Raw genomic sequence first — 17,926 nt, forward strand, 5'->3', positions numbered from 1 at the left:
GTTTGGTGATCTCTGGGAAAACTATATGTTTGACCTGGTGGTGAATTGACTGGTCAGGCGAAGACAGGCTAAGACCACAAATTAATGGAGCAAAGCGGCTAGCTGATTGAGTGGAAATTATTCAGCATTTATACTGATACTGGATTTATTGTTCAGATCTTATTTCAAGCAAAAACGCTAAAATCCACTTCTCAGATAAAGTTTGATTGTTCTTCATTGTACAAAACAAGCGACACTTATATCTCCAATGACAAATCAATTCATCGGTGATCATTAAATACTTCTTTAGCTTCTTTCTTCAATGCAAAATAAATTATGCAGTTTTCTGGAGAAATGAAAATATATCTTGCATATATCACATGCATTACACATCATGTTAGTACATATAATGTTTTAGCTAAAACAATCATTTTAAGTTGCACCCCCAACAAATTTAGCCTCAGCAATATAGTTCCTCACCTTGCTAAGAGGGGCAGGCTTTAATATTTTCCCATCAGCCCATGTGTGCAGCCTTGGCTGTGGACCCAGGGTTTCATCACTATAATGAACTGCAGCCACTCCTCCACACATCAGAAAAAAAAGGACAATGCATGACACGGTTTTGTATGCGCCTCAAAAGACACAAGCTCAATATCTGCTGAGCTCATAAACATACGTAATTTGTGTGTTCTTGTGCCTTTGCATTAGCGTGTGTGTGTGTGTGTGTGTGTGTGTGTGTGTGTGTGTGTGACGGTGATGGAGGAGTGTGAAACGGAGCATTCCCAAGAAGCCACACCCTGAAGTGACACATTACAGCAACATATTCAACACCAGCGCAGCTCACACTGCAGAGCTCGCTGCCCTGAAACTGTCACTCGTTAACAATTTCATCTGGACTTGAATATAAAGTGCTTACTCATGACTTCACTTCACCTCCTTTGAGAAAATACTGCAATGATTCCAAGTCTGATGTGGAGAAGCCTTCAAATCCACAAACTACCAGCAATACTTCTAACCAACATTCACTGTTTCCAACTCGTTGGGATCTGAGGAATTGCTAATAGCGTTTGTTTTAATAATTCAATCATTTTTAATAATTTTCACCATTATTATTTTCATTGGCAATTGAGATGGCCTTTATTTTCTCCATTTTGTCTACACAGCTTTTTTTCTGAACCAACAGTAGAAGGTCCAAATGTATATGACAAAGAAAAGCAGCAAAGAGAAGGTGAAACCAGATAATTTTTGGCATGTTTGCTTGATAAATGACAGATACATCAGTTATCAAAATAGCCACCAAACAATATCTGTTGATGTGAAGATCTAAAACAATGGACAGATTAATAAATTTCCAGCCCTAATTTTGTTTAAAATCTTGTTTAAAGTACCAAAAATGCCCGTTTGCTACTCAAAATGACAACACTCTACAGTTACAGAACATTACGTGTGCAGAAAATTAGCAATTTTGGTTACCTATTATTGATGTCTGTCAAATAAACAAGCATGCTGTTGCAAGCTGGCTGTTCATGTCTTCCAGCTTCTCAAATGGATTTGTTGTTTTTCTCTGTTTTGCATGTTTGTGAATTGGATATCTTTGGAGTCTGGGGTTTGTTTTGTCTTTTTTCAATCATTTGATCAAAATAATGAAATAAATGAAAATGATGATGGCTAGCTGCAGCCCTAACAGCCCTCATACACACCTGCTGACCTCAACTGCATTAGACAAATCTGATTTATGATACTGCAATAAAGGGCGAGTCCTCATGCACGACTGCCTCACTCTCTCTCTCTCACACACACACACACACACACACTATTCCCCTTTGTCAGTTTCTGCTCATTGACTGGCTAATGACAGCATGCAAGAGACCACAATCACTGGACAATCAATACCTTTTCCATTTCCATTATTACCCAGCAGCTGTCAGTCTGCAGATTTCAATATTCCTCATCGGCCAGTGAAATCTATGATGAACTTAGAACCAGACACAACTTATTTCCAGTCAGTGGAAAACTAGATGTCACAACGCTCAGTGTTGACAGCTTAAATCACCATTCATGACGTGTAACAGTGACAATATTTCGTGCAGCAACGAGCTTTGTGGCGAAACTGGCAAAGAATTTCAAAAACGCATGACTTAAATCTAAGCGGCGTAGCAGCGCGATAACCAAGCTGTCAAGCTTTGTCAGAGACACATAATCTGAGACAGGAGTTTATTCAGTAGCACTTGTTAATCTCACCTCATAAATCTAAAGGCAGACCTAGCATTTATTGTGTTTATATTCCTGGAAACTGTGACCGACTGTCACACTTGCCAGTGCTCATGACATTCGACCACAAACAGCAATATGTTATACTTACATTTCATAGAAGATATGACAAGAGACAGCATGCTGTTGCCCATTGTTGCCACAGTTATGTCGTCAATGTGTACCAAAAGACTGTTTATTGTTTCAGAATTTATCCACGATGCTAAATTTTTTTCCCTAAAACTGTGAGTTTTCCGCATTACTGGTTTATTCTGACTATTTATAAAAGAAAAAAAAGGTACATGACATGTGGCAAAGTGTGTATATTTCCTGTCATACGTTTGCACCATCACGCCACCAGGAGGTTCAGCCCTCAGTTTAGTTCATTAAGTTTTTACGATTTCACATTATAACAATTTTCCTCCCTATGAAACTCAAACTCTTGTGACTGTGTAACAATGACTTTGCTGGAGTTCCACCATCTGTGCTATTATGTGGTTATGGGAATAAACCTAACCATTTGTTAGGACATTAACGAGACTGTAACCTCCACATAATGAATGGATACCGCAGTCATAATGCTGTTTGATTTTTTTGCCGGAGCCCCGATTTTGGCAAGGACGGTTTAATGACATTCAGTGGCTGCTGCGGTATTCACATGAAAGAGATCTGAGTTGGACTGGATGTCCACTACTGATTCAAGACGGCTGATTCACGCAAGTATAGCATCACAGCGTAAATACATGCGATGTGATACTTCTGACTTTGAAGTCTTGATGAGTAACAAGAGTGATCTAAATTACATTAAGCCATTACAATGCATGATCATCTCTTAAATAAAGTGAAATTTAACTCTTTTGTATGTGCATGTTGTGCAAAATGTATGATCTGACCATGGACACTCAAGACTCAAGACTGCTGCTCTCTCTGCTTTCCACCATAGCAGAGGGATCATTTTAATTGATTCTTTCCCATGAATCCTTGATTGGTTTCAACCACTTCTTATTTCCTGCCTTGTTTTAAAACTTAAGTGCAATGATATCAGGAAAAGGGAGATAACAGTCAACCTGCTGAATACAGTATTTCAGATGTTAATGATCAGAGTTTCAGAGAGCATCCAACTTCTCTTCATACATTTTGAAGTATCTATCCTGTGCAAAAAAAAAAAAGTTTACAGTGCTCCAACCTAACCTACCTGTGCAAGATGATTTGTGAAAAACACCTCAATCCATTCAGACTGAAACATTCTGGTTTTGACTGGAAGAGGAAGCTCTCAAACTGGGACAAGCCAATTGACCAAAAACAGAGATTTTCTGGGTTTACCAAAATAAGCAGCTGCAGCGGTGAGGAACAGCTACAAGGCACCGAAGAGCCTCCATGTGTACCTCTTTTTAAAGAGATCCGTTCAAAAGAGCAGCAGAGTACACGGTGTTGCATTATTCACTTTGAAGCATCCTGCTGACATGCACCAGAATATACAACCAAACAAAGTCCTTGCTATAATCAGTCTTGTTCAAAGCTTGTATTCTGTTAATGTCAAAAGGATAGAATTCAAAACTATGCCACAATATGTTTGAATCAACCTTTTTTTGTCATCTCATCTCAGTTTCCTCAGAGAGCATTTTAAATTCTTTTATTTTAAAAGAAACACATCTGTATTAGACCACGAAAAACTCATTTTAGCTAAACATTTCAGATTCTCAGTTTAGTGCAGGAATTGACTTTGGATTAGAATATAAACATGAGCCTTCAATGATGAGGTTGATCCTGATGTGCTCTGACCTTCCAGGGTCAGTGACCATGTCCTCGTTTGTCAGTCACGTCACTATTACGGCATTCAGTTTTCGGAAGAAAATAACGAACGTGTTCAGACTGAGCCGTTTGCTCAGTCCAATGGAGCAAATCGCAAAGCCTTTCAATTGACTGAAGGAGTGAGCGAACACGGAAAGCAAATGCAGCACTGAAACAGCTTGGCAGGTCAGAAATGTGTAGGCTTGTCAAAAGTACTTAAGTATTGATACCACGTTTGAAACAATATCTGATTGTAAAATTGTAAAAACACATCTCCAATCAAGACCATCGCAAACATTTCTTACTCATCTCCACTTCCATATGCGTACTTTGCTTGAGGGTGTGTGCGTGACTGTGATCGACTCGCACTGCTTTGGCTCTGAGTTACAGTAGAAGATTTGGTGTTTTCCTTCTGTAAGTCACAGAGCGCAGGATTTCTTCAGCTCTCCGAGAGTCCACAAATTAGGACAGTTGGATGGGGATTAGTTGCTGAGGTCGGCCACAAATGCTTGTAAAAAGTCTGTTTTGAGTTTAAGCAAATTTATACTAATGTCTGCCATTAATATAAGCTGATCAGATGAATATCATAAATCTGTACGCCGTAGGAAACCGTGTGCTCCCAGATGCTTTACTCTTCTGATGCATTTTAAACATTTGAAGTCATTGGAAAAAAGTATTTAAGCTCTCATTACCTTCCTCGACTGCATCCTCTCCCAAGTGCTGACAAGCTCTAATACGTTTCTGGCAACAAAGTAAAGTTCAGGTGGAAAAAAAAACACATTGTCACTCGTCTCTAAAAAAAAAAAAACAAAGCACCAAAAATAAAGCTGCACAGGAAACTGTCATTTTCTGTTACACAAGCCAGCAGTATAATCAAAAAATAGACGGCAGGATGTTGTTCTTGTACTACTACGCTGATATGCACTGACAACTTTTTTCCACTTCCACCAGACTGGAGGGGAGAAGCACTCATAAATCGGGATGCAAATCGCTAATAGCCACTCCTTGGTGCTTAATAAGTGGGAATGGTCCTGGAAAAAGTCCCCAGCTACAAAACAGACCAAAGGGGCTGAGAGGACATTATAGGAGACCATTGTGTGGGTGGGAAGGCAGGCAGGGAACCAGTGGAAGAGGGAACTCATCCTGAATGTGCACCAGGGCCTCTGCTCCAGCCCTGTTGCCTAGCAAGCGCAAATATTTACTCTTTACCCAAAACTGCAAAGGATTTTTTTTCACATTCTGGAAAAAATGAAAACAATGAGACTTATCAATCTAAATTAATTTTGGCGGTTCCTACCACCACAAAAAAAGAGAGAAAAACCCAATCTGGATCTGATTGTGCCAGACAGGTTTGTTTGGGACTGACAGGGTCACCATGGGGCGTTTTGTTTGCACTCAAGCCCACTTGTGCCCAACGTTTTGTTGTGCGTCATAAGGGGGGTGTTGACGGGTTTCATTTCCCGGGCTGAGCAGACATCTGCTGGCCCTGCTTCATGCCCACAGATGCCCAATCCAGCTGGAGGGGATTACTGATGACATGTACCAGCCTGGCACAACACTGAGGCTGCTTTGAGTGGGTATGAGGCAAGGGAAGAACCACACCTAGAAGTCTGAGAGCCACTCTGGCAGTGAGCAGACGTTAGGAAGCAGCTGTAATAGAAAAGGACAGGCATGGAAATACAGAAGGAAAGTGTGGAGCTGCGAGTGAGAAGCAGGTATAAGGTCGCCTGGTATTACTTTCATACTCCAAAGGATTTTATGACATCAGTGTTAAAGGGAGAGTTGTCCACCATTTTCACTGTAACCGTCCGCTTTCCTATGCAGCACTCAGATTGATGCACAGGGGATTGAAGGGAAAAGATGGACGCTCATACAGGATGCAGCGCATAAGAACTTCAATTGTTAGTTAAGTATTACTTAAGACGACGTCAGCGACCTTTCCTGTAGCCGCTCAAGGCACATTTGCTGCCCCCAGTGGCTGACAGAGGAATTACTTCTAACAATTCCTCCAAATTAAGCAACAAAATAAATTGCATGTCCAGGCCCTCCAGAGGGACTTACAGATGTGTTTTCCGATCTGACACCCCTTCGGGCAGGATGACATTGGTTGTCGGTACCTCCAGAACTGACATTAATAACTGTCCTCCACCTGTCAGGGTCTTGAACAGCAAGCTTCACCCAGTGAGAGACTCCACAGTTTTTCCCCAGGTGATCTTCGGCCGGCCTTGTATCCTTTCTGCCAGTGGTGTCTATTTTGGAGCCTCTTTGGGGATCCACTCTGAGGGCACTTGTAGATGTTTCCAAGTGATCTTAGAGTTCAGTTCCTGAGACCACGCTTTTATGGCCAGCGTTTATGAAGAGCTACCTATATGATGTCTTTCCAGGCCAGAAATTAAAGCAGATCTTCCGAAGAACGGACTGAGCCAACTGTTCATGTGGCATTTGGTTATTCGCCTGCAATCAGCCCTTCATAACAAACCTCGATGGATTAAGGTGATTCTGGGTTTTGATGCTGTGGATGTTCGACTTCCAGATTTGGACACCAGTGGTGTCTTGCACTGGTGCTATGAGATTTCCCAATGTTGTATTGGGTATCTTTATGGGTGCCACAACACCACAGTTAAGACATGATAAGGCACAAAAACAACTTGATTAGGTTTAGGGAAAGATCATGTCTTTGGTGACAGTCACTACTTCACTGATGTTGGGGGATCCTGTCTAGAAAAAAAACTCCGACCATAGATTGTTAGATGTTTTGTTGACCATCTTTCCACTCTGACCTGCTCCATATGTGGACATTGTTGCTGTATAATAATATCACCTGACTTTCTCCTTTGCTCCCGTTGTAATTATGACAGTCGTCAAAGGACTTGTCACATGTTGTTTTGGGGCATCATAATGACGCTGCTGTTCTGGGAGTTCCTGTGCAATCAAATCGCACTTGCAAAAGTAACCGCAGGCGTCGCCAAATAACAAATACTGAAATCTTTAGCTTTATCACTAAAAACATTTGAAAAAAAAAAAAAAAAAGAAGAGCAGACTAACACGATGTGTTGAAAGCAAATGCTGACAAAAGAAGCAAAGCAGTGTGAAAACTGTGCTTCACTGCATCATGTTTGAAAGCCAGTGAAACAGTCCACTGTGTGCTGATGTAGTGTGAAGCCACCGTATCTCTACTCTCGGTAAAGGACATCAGTGAGATACTCTGGCAGCTGCTGAATGTCAATCCAGCTAACGTGTTGCTTACAAGTGGGTGGAGCTCGTCTTTCAGGATTACAAGAGGAAAAATTTCACTTCAGAGCCCTGATAGCATGTATCATGAGGCCATCGCACTGCACTCTACTCGCGTTACGAATGTTTCCAGCGTGATTTATCGCCTCAGTATCAAACTAAGAGGAGACAGATCTTATCTTGGCGAGTCTCTGTTGCAGTATCACTTGCTGATTTTGTCAGTGGGTATGGGTGTTCTGTAAACATCATGCCTTTAGCCAGTTAAACACCACAAAATTCTACCACAGAGGACGGCTATACCCTACCTTTCTGTAGGGGGTTGGTAAAATTAATATTTCCATCCCTATAATGACTGAGTAAAGCACGCCATGGAAAATTCTGGCCCACTTTAGCATATTATAGAGAGATGCCCTACTTTAAGAGCAATGGCATCGAGAGACTGTTAGAATACAGGCCTTTACAACAAAGCCACCCCAGTCTCTTCCCCCCAAATCACCCCTTTGGTGTAATATCAGCTGAGGAAACGAGACAAAGGCTGTGTCTGCCACAGCTGAGCAACACACCCGACTGCAGCCTGAACTGCAACAATGAAAACTGGAAGGCAGGCATTTCAGACTCTCTCTCTCTCACACACACACACACACACACACATCTAGAGAAGAGGAGAGGGAGTGGGAGAGGTTTCTCTGCAGTCGTAATGCACACCAGCAACCAGCTGGCTGGCTGTGTAACGCCAACCTGCCCTCAGTTCGAGCCTCCACCCCTGATGCTCTGATGGGAGTCAGAATCTTCCTCTTTCTGGCGGTGCAGGACCACAAGCAGCACATTACAATGCCAGCTAATCACGGCTCATCACAAATGGGCGTGAACGTCCCCCACCTCACCCCACCCTCACTCTCACTCCCCTCTGCACCAGCTTGCAACATGATCAGAAGACTACATATGTGGGATGTAGTCTGCAGGGGACACCTTTCATTTTTAACATCAATATAAATAAGGCCCTTTGTGTAAATAATGCGCTGATTTACTTCACACTGCTCCCTTCACCAGTAGCCACAGCACAATAAAATGAGGTTAACAACACCGTCAGGATACTTTGAAGGATGACAGTAAAAAGACTGTGCATCAAAATGGCAAGAGAGGATGATTGGAAATGAAACATCACTGGTGCTGAGTAGCCTCCCACGCCAGTGATCGATAAGGCCTTCGATACTGTCCATTAGAGAGAAAGGGCTGAACACAAAATGGCTAAAACGTGGATTTTTAATGGCTACACGCGCACTTAAATGATGAGGCTAATTTTTCGTTTCAAATTTATCGAGAAAGTGACATCCTATAAAGCAAATAAACGGAATATTACGATGATATTTTAACAAACTACATGTAAAAAAATTATATATATATATATATCATTAAGTATGGTCGGGTTACTCTAAACTCACAGGCCTTGTAGGAACATTACAGTGATTTTTTTATTTATTTCTTTTTTTTTTTTTTAAATGGGCGAGCCGGTTCGCCGCACGCATGGATCCTCTCAACAAAGAAGATGCAGGACACCTTTAAGAAAACGCCTCATCTCCCCCACCAGACGGTCACTATGGCAGCCAGTCATGCCATTTCATGGTGCGTATTTTTTCCAAACGGTTCCTACAGCCAAGTCTGGCAGTATGAAGAAAAGAAAAGCCTGCGAGCCCCGAGTCTTGCTGGCGGTACATATTTGTTTATGATCCATCGCCGCGGCGCTGTGAGACGGCAGCGGAAACATGCAGTGATTTGCAAAAGCAGGCATCAAAGTTCGCAGAGCCAACGAAGCATAAATAACTCTTCTTTTCTACTCACTGTGATCTTTGGGATGTTCTTTTTTCCTTGATAAGACATTTTTTTTGTCGTCCGGTTCCACCTCTGAAATCAGGCTTTGACTAAACGGTATTCCCTCTGTTCGGATGCTGCCGCGGCCCTCGCCTGGATGGGAGCTTCGGGGAATGGTCGCCCCTCTGTCAGTGCGATGTAAAGTGCCTCGCAGAGCGCTATAGGAGAGTCTGTGGTTCGCTCAGCCGGCCCCTCCCTCAATGGGCTCAACTGAAAGGAAGCGGTGTCACAATCTTTCCACCGGAGGGCGCAGTGGAGCAGCTCGTCTGCAGCCTGCAACCAGCATCCAGTTGTCTGCATTACTGAGCTGTCACACATTTTTCTTGACCACACAGCCTACATTATACGGTGGCCTACATCATATATTAGTCATTACTGACCATTTTCTTTCATATATATTTTTTTCTTACTTCAATAGCTTATAAATCTGAAGTAGTAGAGGTTTAAGATTCACCTCTATAGTCAAATCTGCTTCTATATAATCACTGCCACTGGGAGTAATCGATCAGAGTAGACGGTCACTAATGCGTGATTGATTAGAAGAGAGCGTGTGGCACTATACAGCAAATAGGAAGAGGCAAAAGCACGACTCTAATCTCCCTGTGAGATAGATGTCGCCATCGGTAGAGTCATTAATGTCATCCTCATTTTCACCATTAGGCACTGAAACTGTGTGGCTCCTGTGGTCCCACCACAGCACTCCAGAACTGTTCAAACAGACACTTGACAAATGTGCAAAACAAATCAATTAGACTGATGATACAAGGAATGGAATGGACAAAATTATTTTTGAATGAATATTAAATGGAAAGAAGTCTGTAAAACGTCTAGAAGTTAAATTTAAACATGTTACACAATCAGTTCTCTTACATTAATAGCTGTTTAATAGGTTTTTTATTCTTATTTAAATGGAAATGTTGTATGAAAACACATTCAAGTAGGTTATGAGTGTCAATATTTACCAGTGCCTACCTACAGACGCTGATGTTTTGCTTTTCTGAAAACAGAGCAAGGACAAAATGGTGTAGCAGCTGTCACACATTACACACCCCACATGTGTACTCACAAGACACACACACACACACACACACACACCCTCTCTCTGCATGCCCCCAGCCATGTGTGTCTTTTGTTTGGACCTAAAGTGGACGCCTCCTTCACTTCACCAGTCATTTCCTCCAACACTCCCATCCTTAGCACTAATGCACACATAATGAGGAGGCCCGTGACAGAGTGTGCCTGTATATACATATATAATTTTGTGTGTGTGTATTTTTTATTTATTTTTTTTGGCACATCTCACCCTGAATGTTACAATCACAAACTGAGAGGCAGTATGCATTAGAATTTGATATCCTTTTTCATACAAATCAAGAGCCACTGATTGTTTTTCTTTTGTCTCTGGCTACAAGAGGATTCACTGCTTGCATGCTGACATGTCCTTTCATGGCAGTGAGTCAGTAAGATATTACCTCAGCATTTCCAGGCTTGGAGAATGCATCAACAACACACTTCAAAGTTTGCAGGCCTGCTACTGCTGCATAACACAATAATCAGCTGACACTGACAGACAGGACTCAGACAGATCGAGGATGCAGAAAAGACTTTGTGAGGTCATCGAGGCTGCACCACCAGACTGGTAGCCACAAGTTAAAAAAAAAAATTGCTGATAAATGTTCACTTTAATAACCAGCAATCATATTTAATGACACCATTAACCAGTGTACTTGAGTATGATCATGTTTTGTATGTCACCTTTTGAGAGACATAAGCAATGACAACATTCATGCAATTAAACTATGGCTGTGTGCTCAAGAGCACCAAACAAAATACAATTGAAAAAAAACACAATAGCAATGTCTGCTTTCAGAAATGATGATCCAGTTCCTCAAGATAACCCAGACACCTTGATGTCGGCAGTTTCACAGAAAGAAAGTAGTTCCTTTATGAAACCGGAAACAAGAAGGTCAGTGGATTATCTTGAGTAATCGTGTCGCGATTTCTGGAAAGGGCCTTTGCTGTTGAGGCTTTCCAATGTACTTTTTAGCACTTTGAGCACCACAAGTAAAGTGTCTTCCATTTCTGTTATATTGGAGACAAAGCTAACATCTCAAAGGCCGACATTGCAAAACTCTGTAACTTGCATAAACTATCTAGAGTTATATATGAAATCATTATAGATAAGAGGAAAAAAATGCATTTTGACTTTCAGGGATCTGTGCCTTTAAACTAAAACAGACTCAAAAATAGAATTAACACCATGTTTAAGTATTAAAGCATCTGAATCTACACGCCAAGACATCAAATGAACAAATTTTAACAATGCCAGCGCAAACGAGCCAAGACATCAAATCGGGATAAGCTCGCTAACAAAAGAAAGAAAAATTAACTGCACCATATTTAGCTTGATGAAATGAAGCAGTGACGTCAGGCCTCCCAAACAAGACACTGTTCTAGCTTGAAGTGCAGAAGTGCGGCCTACAGCTAATCACCGACAGTTAACAGGGCCTCTAAATACAGGCAGTATACAGCACACTTTTATTTCCTCCACCAAGCCATCCTAAAACACCATTAGCCTAGTATGTAGTACAGCAACCAAGTCTTCAAAGCACAGAAGCTAACAAGCAAAGCAGCTGTGTAGACCAACAGTTCAGTCCAATAGCCCACCTTGAAAAGTGTGGTCGGGACATGACAAAGCCCAGCTTTGACTTTAACTGTCAATACAAACCAACTGCAGTGCAGATTCTTTATGATGCAAATGACAGCGAATGAATGACAGACACAAGGAATTCCAAGATTCTCATATTTATTGCTCACAAAACACCACATTTTATCAACTACACAGCATATCGCACCAGAATTGTATTAAAGTCTAACCAATGTAAAAACATAGCATTTTTTAAATGTACTATGATACAAATTGCAATATTAAAAAATATAGGAGCACTACAAATAGATTGCTGTACTAGTAGACAGTGAAGACAGAAAATCAAAACTGGCTTAAAGCACTCATCAGACTCCAGCGCAAACACACACAGCAAACCAGAAAGGGGTGAGAAAACAACAAGAAAGTGACACAAAGCCACTGTGAAAAAAATCGAACTCAGCTAGCGTTCAACAAAACAAAGCTTACAAAATAAACCGGCAGTTACAAGAGCAATTGAATTAAACGGCATCATCTGGAAACATTTACTTCCGGTTGTTGCGCAATACCCACAAAGCTCCACATATTCAAGCAGGGGAATCTATGGATCAGACCAAAAGTATACTAAAACAGTGAGGAAAGCACAGAGCAGTTACGGCTCCAAGTAAACGTTTACACCTACCGGATCGTTGCACCTTCACGGCTTGCCGCACCTGAGGACAGCTGCATAGAGGTGTACCTGGTATGGCTATTTAAATTAGATCTGCCCAATTAGACTCAAGAAAATGAGGGGGCGGTACGAACTGTTTAGTCCTACGGTAGCCCAGGGGGGATAATACTGGTTACATATAGTCTAATCATTTACCTAATCTGGAAGAAAACACTTTGCCGTTTTTGTACTTGTACTTCATCAATGTGTGTATGGATTATTGTTCCACACTTTTATGGGTTTATGATTGAATGGCTTTTTACACTGCGTTCTTTTGTCTGCATGTACATTAAATTACACTATACTGGACGTTAGGGACTTTTCTCCGGGTCCTCCGGCTTCCTCCCACAATACCAAAAACATGCACATTAGGTTAATTGGCTACTCTAAATTGCCCCTAGGTGTGAGTGTGAGAGTGTGTGGTTGTTTGTCTTTGTATGTTGGCCCTGCGATTGAGTCCAGGGTGAACCCCGCCTCACGCCCGTAGTCAGCTGGGATAGGCTCCAGCTCCCCCGCGACCCTGACGGATAAGCGGTATAGAAAATGGATGGATGGATGGACGTTAGGGACATCTCCAGAACTATTAACTAGGGAAAAATAAGCCAAACCTGCATGTAACTGATTGAACCACATGTAATCAAGTTGATGACATACTTCCATTCATCCAGGTTTATTTATTGTTTATCTGTCTATTTCTTCATTTGTCTTAACTCTCTTGGCTTTTATTTTGATATTTTCGCTTCCAGGTCACTCCATTTTGGCCTATATCATATCATTTCCCTTTTTTTCTTATTATTCAGGCAACACAAAATACATGCTTTTTCTTAATTATTTTTTTTATTGGGTTTTGGAGTAGCATAAAACAAACCAAAAAAAGAGAGAGAAAACAAAGCTTGTATTGTGCCATTACTTGGTTTATAAATTGATATAAATTACAGATTATCCACTGATACCATGTCACCTTACTCTGTTGTTGGTCTGATGTCCTCTAACTGTCTCCAAACAAAGCAAAATACTTCACACAGCCTAAATCTCTCTCTCTGTCTCTGTTGATTTCTGCTAAATCATCTCTTCCCTCAGGAGGTGCAATATTGCAGTTCATTGTCAGGCCACATGGGGGAGATTGGCTGTCTGCCACACAGACGCTGTCGATTGTACATAAATGCTCAGGGAGAAGTTATAATTTTATACCATGATGGCATGTTACAAGCCAGAAGTTAGATCAGAATTCAGCACAGCGATAATGAATATGTTATTAGGAAGATGTGAGGATTCAAATAGGCTGGTTAGGCTGCGTGCATCAGCCCAAACGGTCTGCTGTCAGGCTACCAATCAATGATACCACAGGAATCGCTGAGGTGTAAATGATGAGGACAAACAGTGCAAACAGAATGATAAAATTTTATCCATATTTGTGAATAAACGGAGCATTCTGGCTTCAGTCAGTCCCATAAAGAAGCTCAAAGAAGGTCTCTAAGTCTTCTGCTTACTGATGAATTAATCTGTCTGAAATAGACAGCGCAAAAACTCCAACCATGGACAGCAGACCTTCACAGATTACTGTGAATATATGAGACTGCATCCTCCTCTAAAGTGATACACACCCTGCATTGTCACTGTAGACATGATAGCAAACACAGTCACTGCTGCTCCTGACTTCAGGCCAGAGCTGACGTCAGGCCGATGCGTCTCAGCAGCACAATTCAATTTTATTAGACTTTTTGACTGTAATCTATGACCTGTTGTATTACATCAGGCCATTAGATAATGTTTAACTCTTTCCTGCGGTTTACTCCATTCATGCTTTACATCATTATGTGTGTTTTTGTGTGTGTATGCCAATATGCAGCCGACCCTGCAATGACTAACTTCACTTTGTCTAATGGCGTCTTTCCTCCCTGAGCGATAATTATGAGTGTGTGTGTGTGTCTGCCAGAGCCAGGAACAGAGCCATGAATCATCATTTTTGGTGTCCAGAGAGTGTTCCCAGTCTGGCATTAGAAGAATCAACTTCCCTGCTCAAAACAAGGGTCATTTAACTCTGGCTGTAGTAAATATTTTGTGTTCCTGCTTGGTAACACATAGAGATCACTTCTTCTTCTTCTCCTCCTTCTTCTTGCTCTTCTTCTTCTTCTTCTTCCATAACTTTTTTGTTGCACACATTTGGAGTCAGATACAATTCTAACTGAAAACAGGTGGCCTGTTGAGAAGTGTTTTGGTCTGAATTTGTCATACTTAAAACTTAATTAAAGGTGTTTTTGTCTTTTCCTTTGTCTTTTTGTCTCTCTCAGTCTCTCTCTGTGTGTGTGTGTGTGTGTGTGATGGTCCACATATAACATGAGTAAAACAACTCAGTGAGGACACCTCTGAACTCAGACAATGACAAGCCTTTGTTTCTTTCGATGAAGACATTTCGAGGTGTCACAGTAGGAAAAGCACAGGTGTAAATAATAAAATGAATGAGGGCTGAACTCCATTTAGCTTCTTAAGTTTCGGGGCCCTGCTATTGTTCTTGTTGGCTTACTGGGACTACTGGCAGCTTACTGGGACACTCAAGTCCCACAGAGGATTTCTCTGGCAGCCAGTTGTACGAGTTGATCCGAATTGTTCTCAAAGAGATGCACAACTATGTGAGATAATATCACCTACACCACACATGCATATAAAACAAGACATAAACCAGGATTTGGTGGTAATATTATGATTTCTCTCAGAGCCTTGTCTTCTCTGGGCTTCTGCGTTAGCTTGTTGCTTTGATGGACCAACTGTTGTCACACCAAAATAGCGGGTCAAAATTGCCCTACTAAACTGTGGGCAACACTTGTTGTATTTGCTTGCAGTATAACATGGCTGCCAGCTCTGTGGTTTCTCTGACACAGAGGTGATGTCTGCAGCGCTGACAAAAACTTTTCATTTGTCCAGCCTTGAGGTTTTCCAGGCGTGCTCTGTGGGCTTGGTTGCTACTCAAATAAATGCTGATGAATACATGGTAGGTCTAATTTCCCGGACATTTTGGAAGGCACCTGCTTGTCATTCAGTCAGTCGGTTAAGAGTGTTAATATTCGCTATTTTATGCTCTCTTAAACATCTTATTGTGCAGTACTACTAATGAAGTATTATTCATCACTGAACATCACCACTTTTAAAAACAACAAAGGTGGATACCAGAAGAGAAAAAGTAAAACAAACGGGCACAACAGACACACACCGTAGAAACCACTCCTGTCATTTGCACATGCTGCATCAGTCTGCTGTCGTTTACGCAAAAAGTTACGTCTTCTTACCTTTTCATCGCCCACGTTCTGCAGCACTTCCTTACCGCTGCTGCTTCGGATCTCAACCCGAGGCGACTCCTTCTCTCTTTCCGTGTTTGCTGTGGGACTTTCCACTCCAGGGGAGCTCTTGTCCTCACTCGCCGGGCTCTTCGCTCCAGGAGCGCTCTCACGTTTTGCGATCCTCGGGGTGCGGGATCCCCTCTGACCGACGCTCAGGGCATCAAAGTCTATGGTTTTGCTCTCAAACGCTCCCTCGACGCTGCAAAACAAGCCGCCGGATTTCTGCCGGGGCACCTGGTCGGCCGTGCCGGGACGGGCGAGATAAACCGGCAGGTCGTCCTCTGCCTTGTCCCAGTTTCCCCTGCGCTCTGCCATCGTGGAGCCCTGCACAAGTGGCCGAGAAAGACGGATAAACTAGTGCTGAAGTGGTGCCTGCTCGTGTGTGCGTGTGTGTGTGTGTCGTACAGTCAGACAGTCAGGAGTTGAGTTAAAGCCAGAGGTGGCACTGTGGTGGCGCTGCATGTAGAGGTAGGTTTCTCTCAGGTTTAGAATGAGTTCATCTAAACGCACATGTGCAGCAGAGGGCCGGTGGAGTGACCCTTTCATCTGCGCTTTAAGAGAATCTTTCATTTGTAGTTTTATTGCAAATGCCAACACAACTAAACACCTCTTATGTGTTTTTTGGCTATCTAAACTTCAAATAGTTTATCCCCCTTTAAATATCCCAGTACTGAGACTTTACATCAACTAAGTGGACATGTTTACACCGATCAGGTAACACAAGTCCCCGAAGTGCGCACGGAGCTGTCCACTGTGTCGCTGTCCTTTCAGCACCACTTAATACCTTATGACACGTCGCTACACCTGCGCTCAAACCTCAAACTAACACCTCAGCTCAAAATCAGACTAAAGCTGATGTGTTTTCAAGCGCTGGTCGAGGCTTTCAGCCGCGGTACCCCCCCTCGGGCTGACCACTTAGGCCAGCAGAAATGAGAAAGGATCGTGTCAGCAGCAGCACAGGCGGGAGATGAGCAGCTTTCAGGCAGCGGGTCTCAAACTGATAAGAGTGCTGAGTCGAGAGGGCAGCAAAGGGAAACAGGAGTCAACACCGTCACTCAAACGCGATTATGTAACGGCCGTACATCAGCGTGTTCCGCAAGTTTGTGCGAGGTCAAACTGGTCTCACAGAGTCCTCTTGTTTGTAGACCCCTACTCCAGAAACTGCTCTACTTTTTCCAGTTAGGCTAGTGTTGATGAACAAGAACAAGACAAGAAGTGTTGCTTTGCGTTGTTCTGAATTTTTGCACCGGTGCCAACCTGTTAGAAAGACTCAAAACCCAAAATTAATCAAAGCAAAAGAAAGCAAAAAGCTGATTTTCCTTCATGAACAGAATGACATTAGTGTTATAATTCATTGCCGCTTTTAACTTTAATTTAGAATTGCAGATGCATAAGTTGAAGGAATAACGGCAGCTCAATGCTTTAACAGTGAGTCTGGAGAACAGCATGAGGATGCCTTTGGTTTCACTGTGAGGTTGACACTCAATGGAAAATTTCATCAGCTGAATTGGAAATAACAAGCAGCTGCCCTCCCGATCCCACTGACGTGCTAAATGTGTGCATGAGACAGAAAGTCCACAGGGATGAGGAGGAGTCTCAAGGTCAGCCACACTGTAGGCTACTGTGAACTCAAACAGGGCAGGTCCTCAGGTCTCATCTAACAGCTTGTCATCACTGAAATGAAGCCTTGGCTGCAGAGGGCCAAGTCCTGGGGCCAACAGTCGAGCTAACATCCAGCATTTCCCTGTTATGCTCCTGCAGAGGAAACTAACTCATGCATGGCAACTAAATTTTTAAATGACTCAGACTGATTTCAAAAATATACTTGCAAGTTTTGTAAGCCTGAGGGGGACATCTGACAAAAAGTTGGGCAAAAAAAGAAAAAAAGTCTGCAGTAATTTGCAGCACTTGAACATGGCTTTTACTTTGCAAATACATGCTAGCATGAAGAAAATTAATGACAGGAATAAACAGTAGCTGATAGTTGTCCATTTTCAAGATTTCTTTACCGACACGGAGAGAAAACCCATGCATTTAAATGCACGGGACTGTAAAATAAAAGAATGATGGAGCACCATATTCTGAAAAGGTGGCTTAGTGGTCAATAAAGCTGTGTAA

General features: G+C 42.2%; 1 protein-coding gene across 4 annotated transcripts in view; it reads right to left on the reverse strand.

Annotated features, from left to right (window-relative positions):
- dpysl3 (dihydropyrimidinase like 3) overlaps positions 1–12,497 on the reverse strand; it is a 35,793-nt gene extending 23,296 nt beyond the window's left edge. Inside the window, exon 1 of one of the 4 annotated variants that reach the window (XM_046410086.1) lies at positions 12,447–12,497. Coding sequence is in view for 3 of the 4 variants with exons in the window: in XM_046410084.1 (XP_046266040.1) it covers positions 9,091–9,129 (39 nt within the window). In the remaining variant the exon portion in view is untranslated. Of the gene's footprint in view, positions 1–9,090; positions 9,317–12,446 lie in introns of those variants that run through there. The other 3 variants (XM_046410084.1, XM_046410083.1, XM_046410087.1) reach the window with 3 other exon arrangements.
- Between the last annotated feature and the right edge of the window lie 5,429 nt (positions 12,498–17,926).

This window comes from Scatophagus argus, chromosome 14 (assembly GCF_020382885.2).
Source record: "Scatophagus argus isolate fScaArg1 chromosome 14, fScaArg1.pri, whole genome shotgun sequence".
Classification (NCBI taxonomy): Eukaryota; Metazoa; Chordata; class Actinopteri; family Scatophagidae; genus Scatophagus; species Scatophagus argus.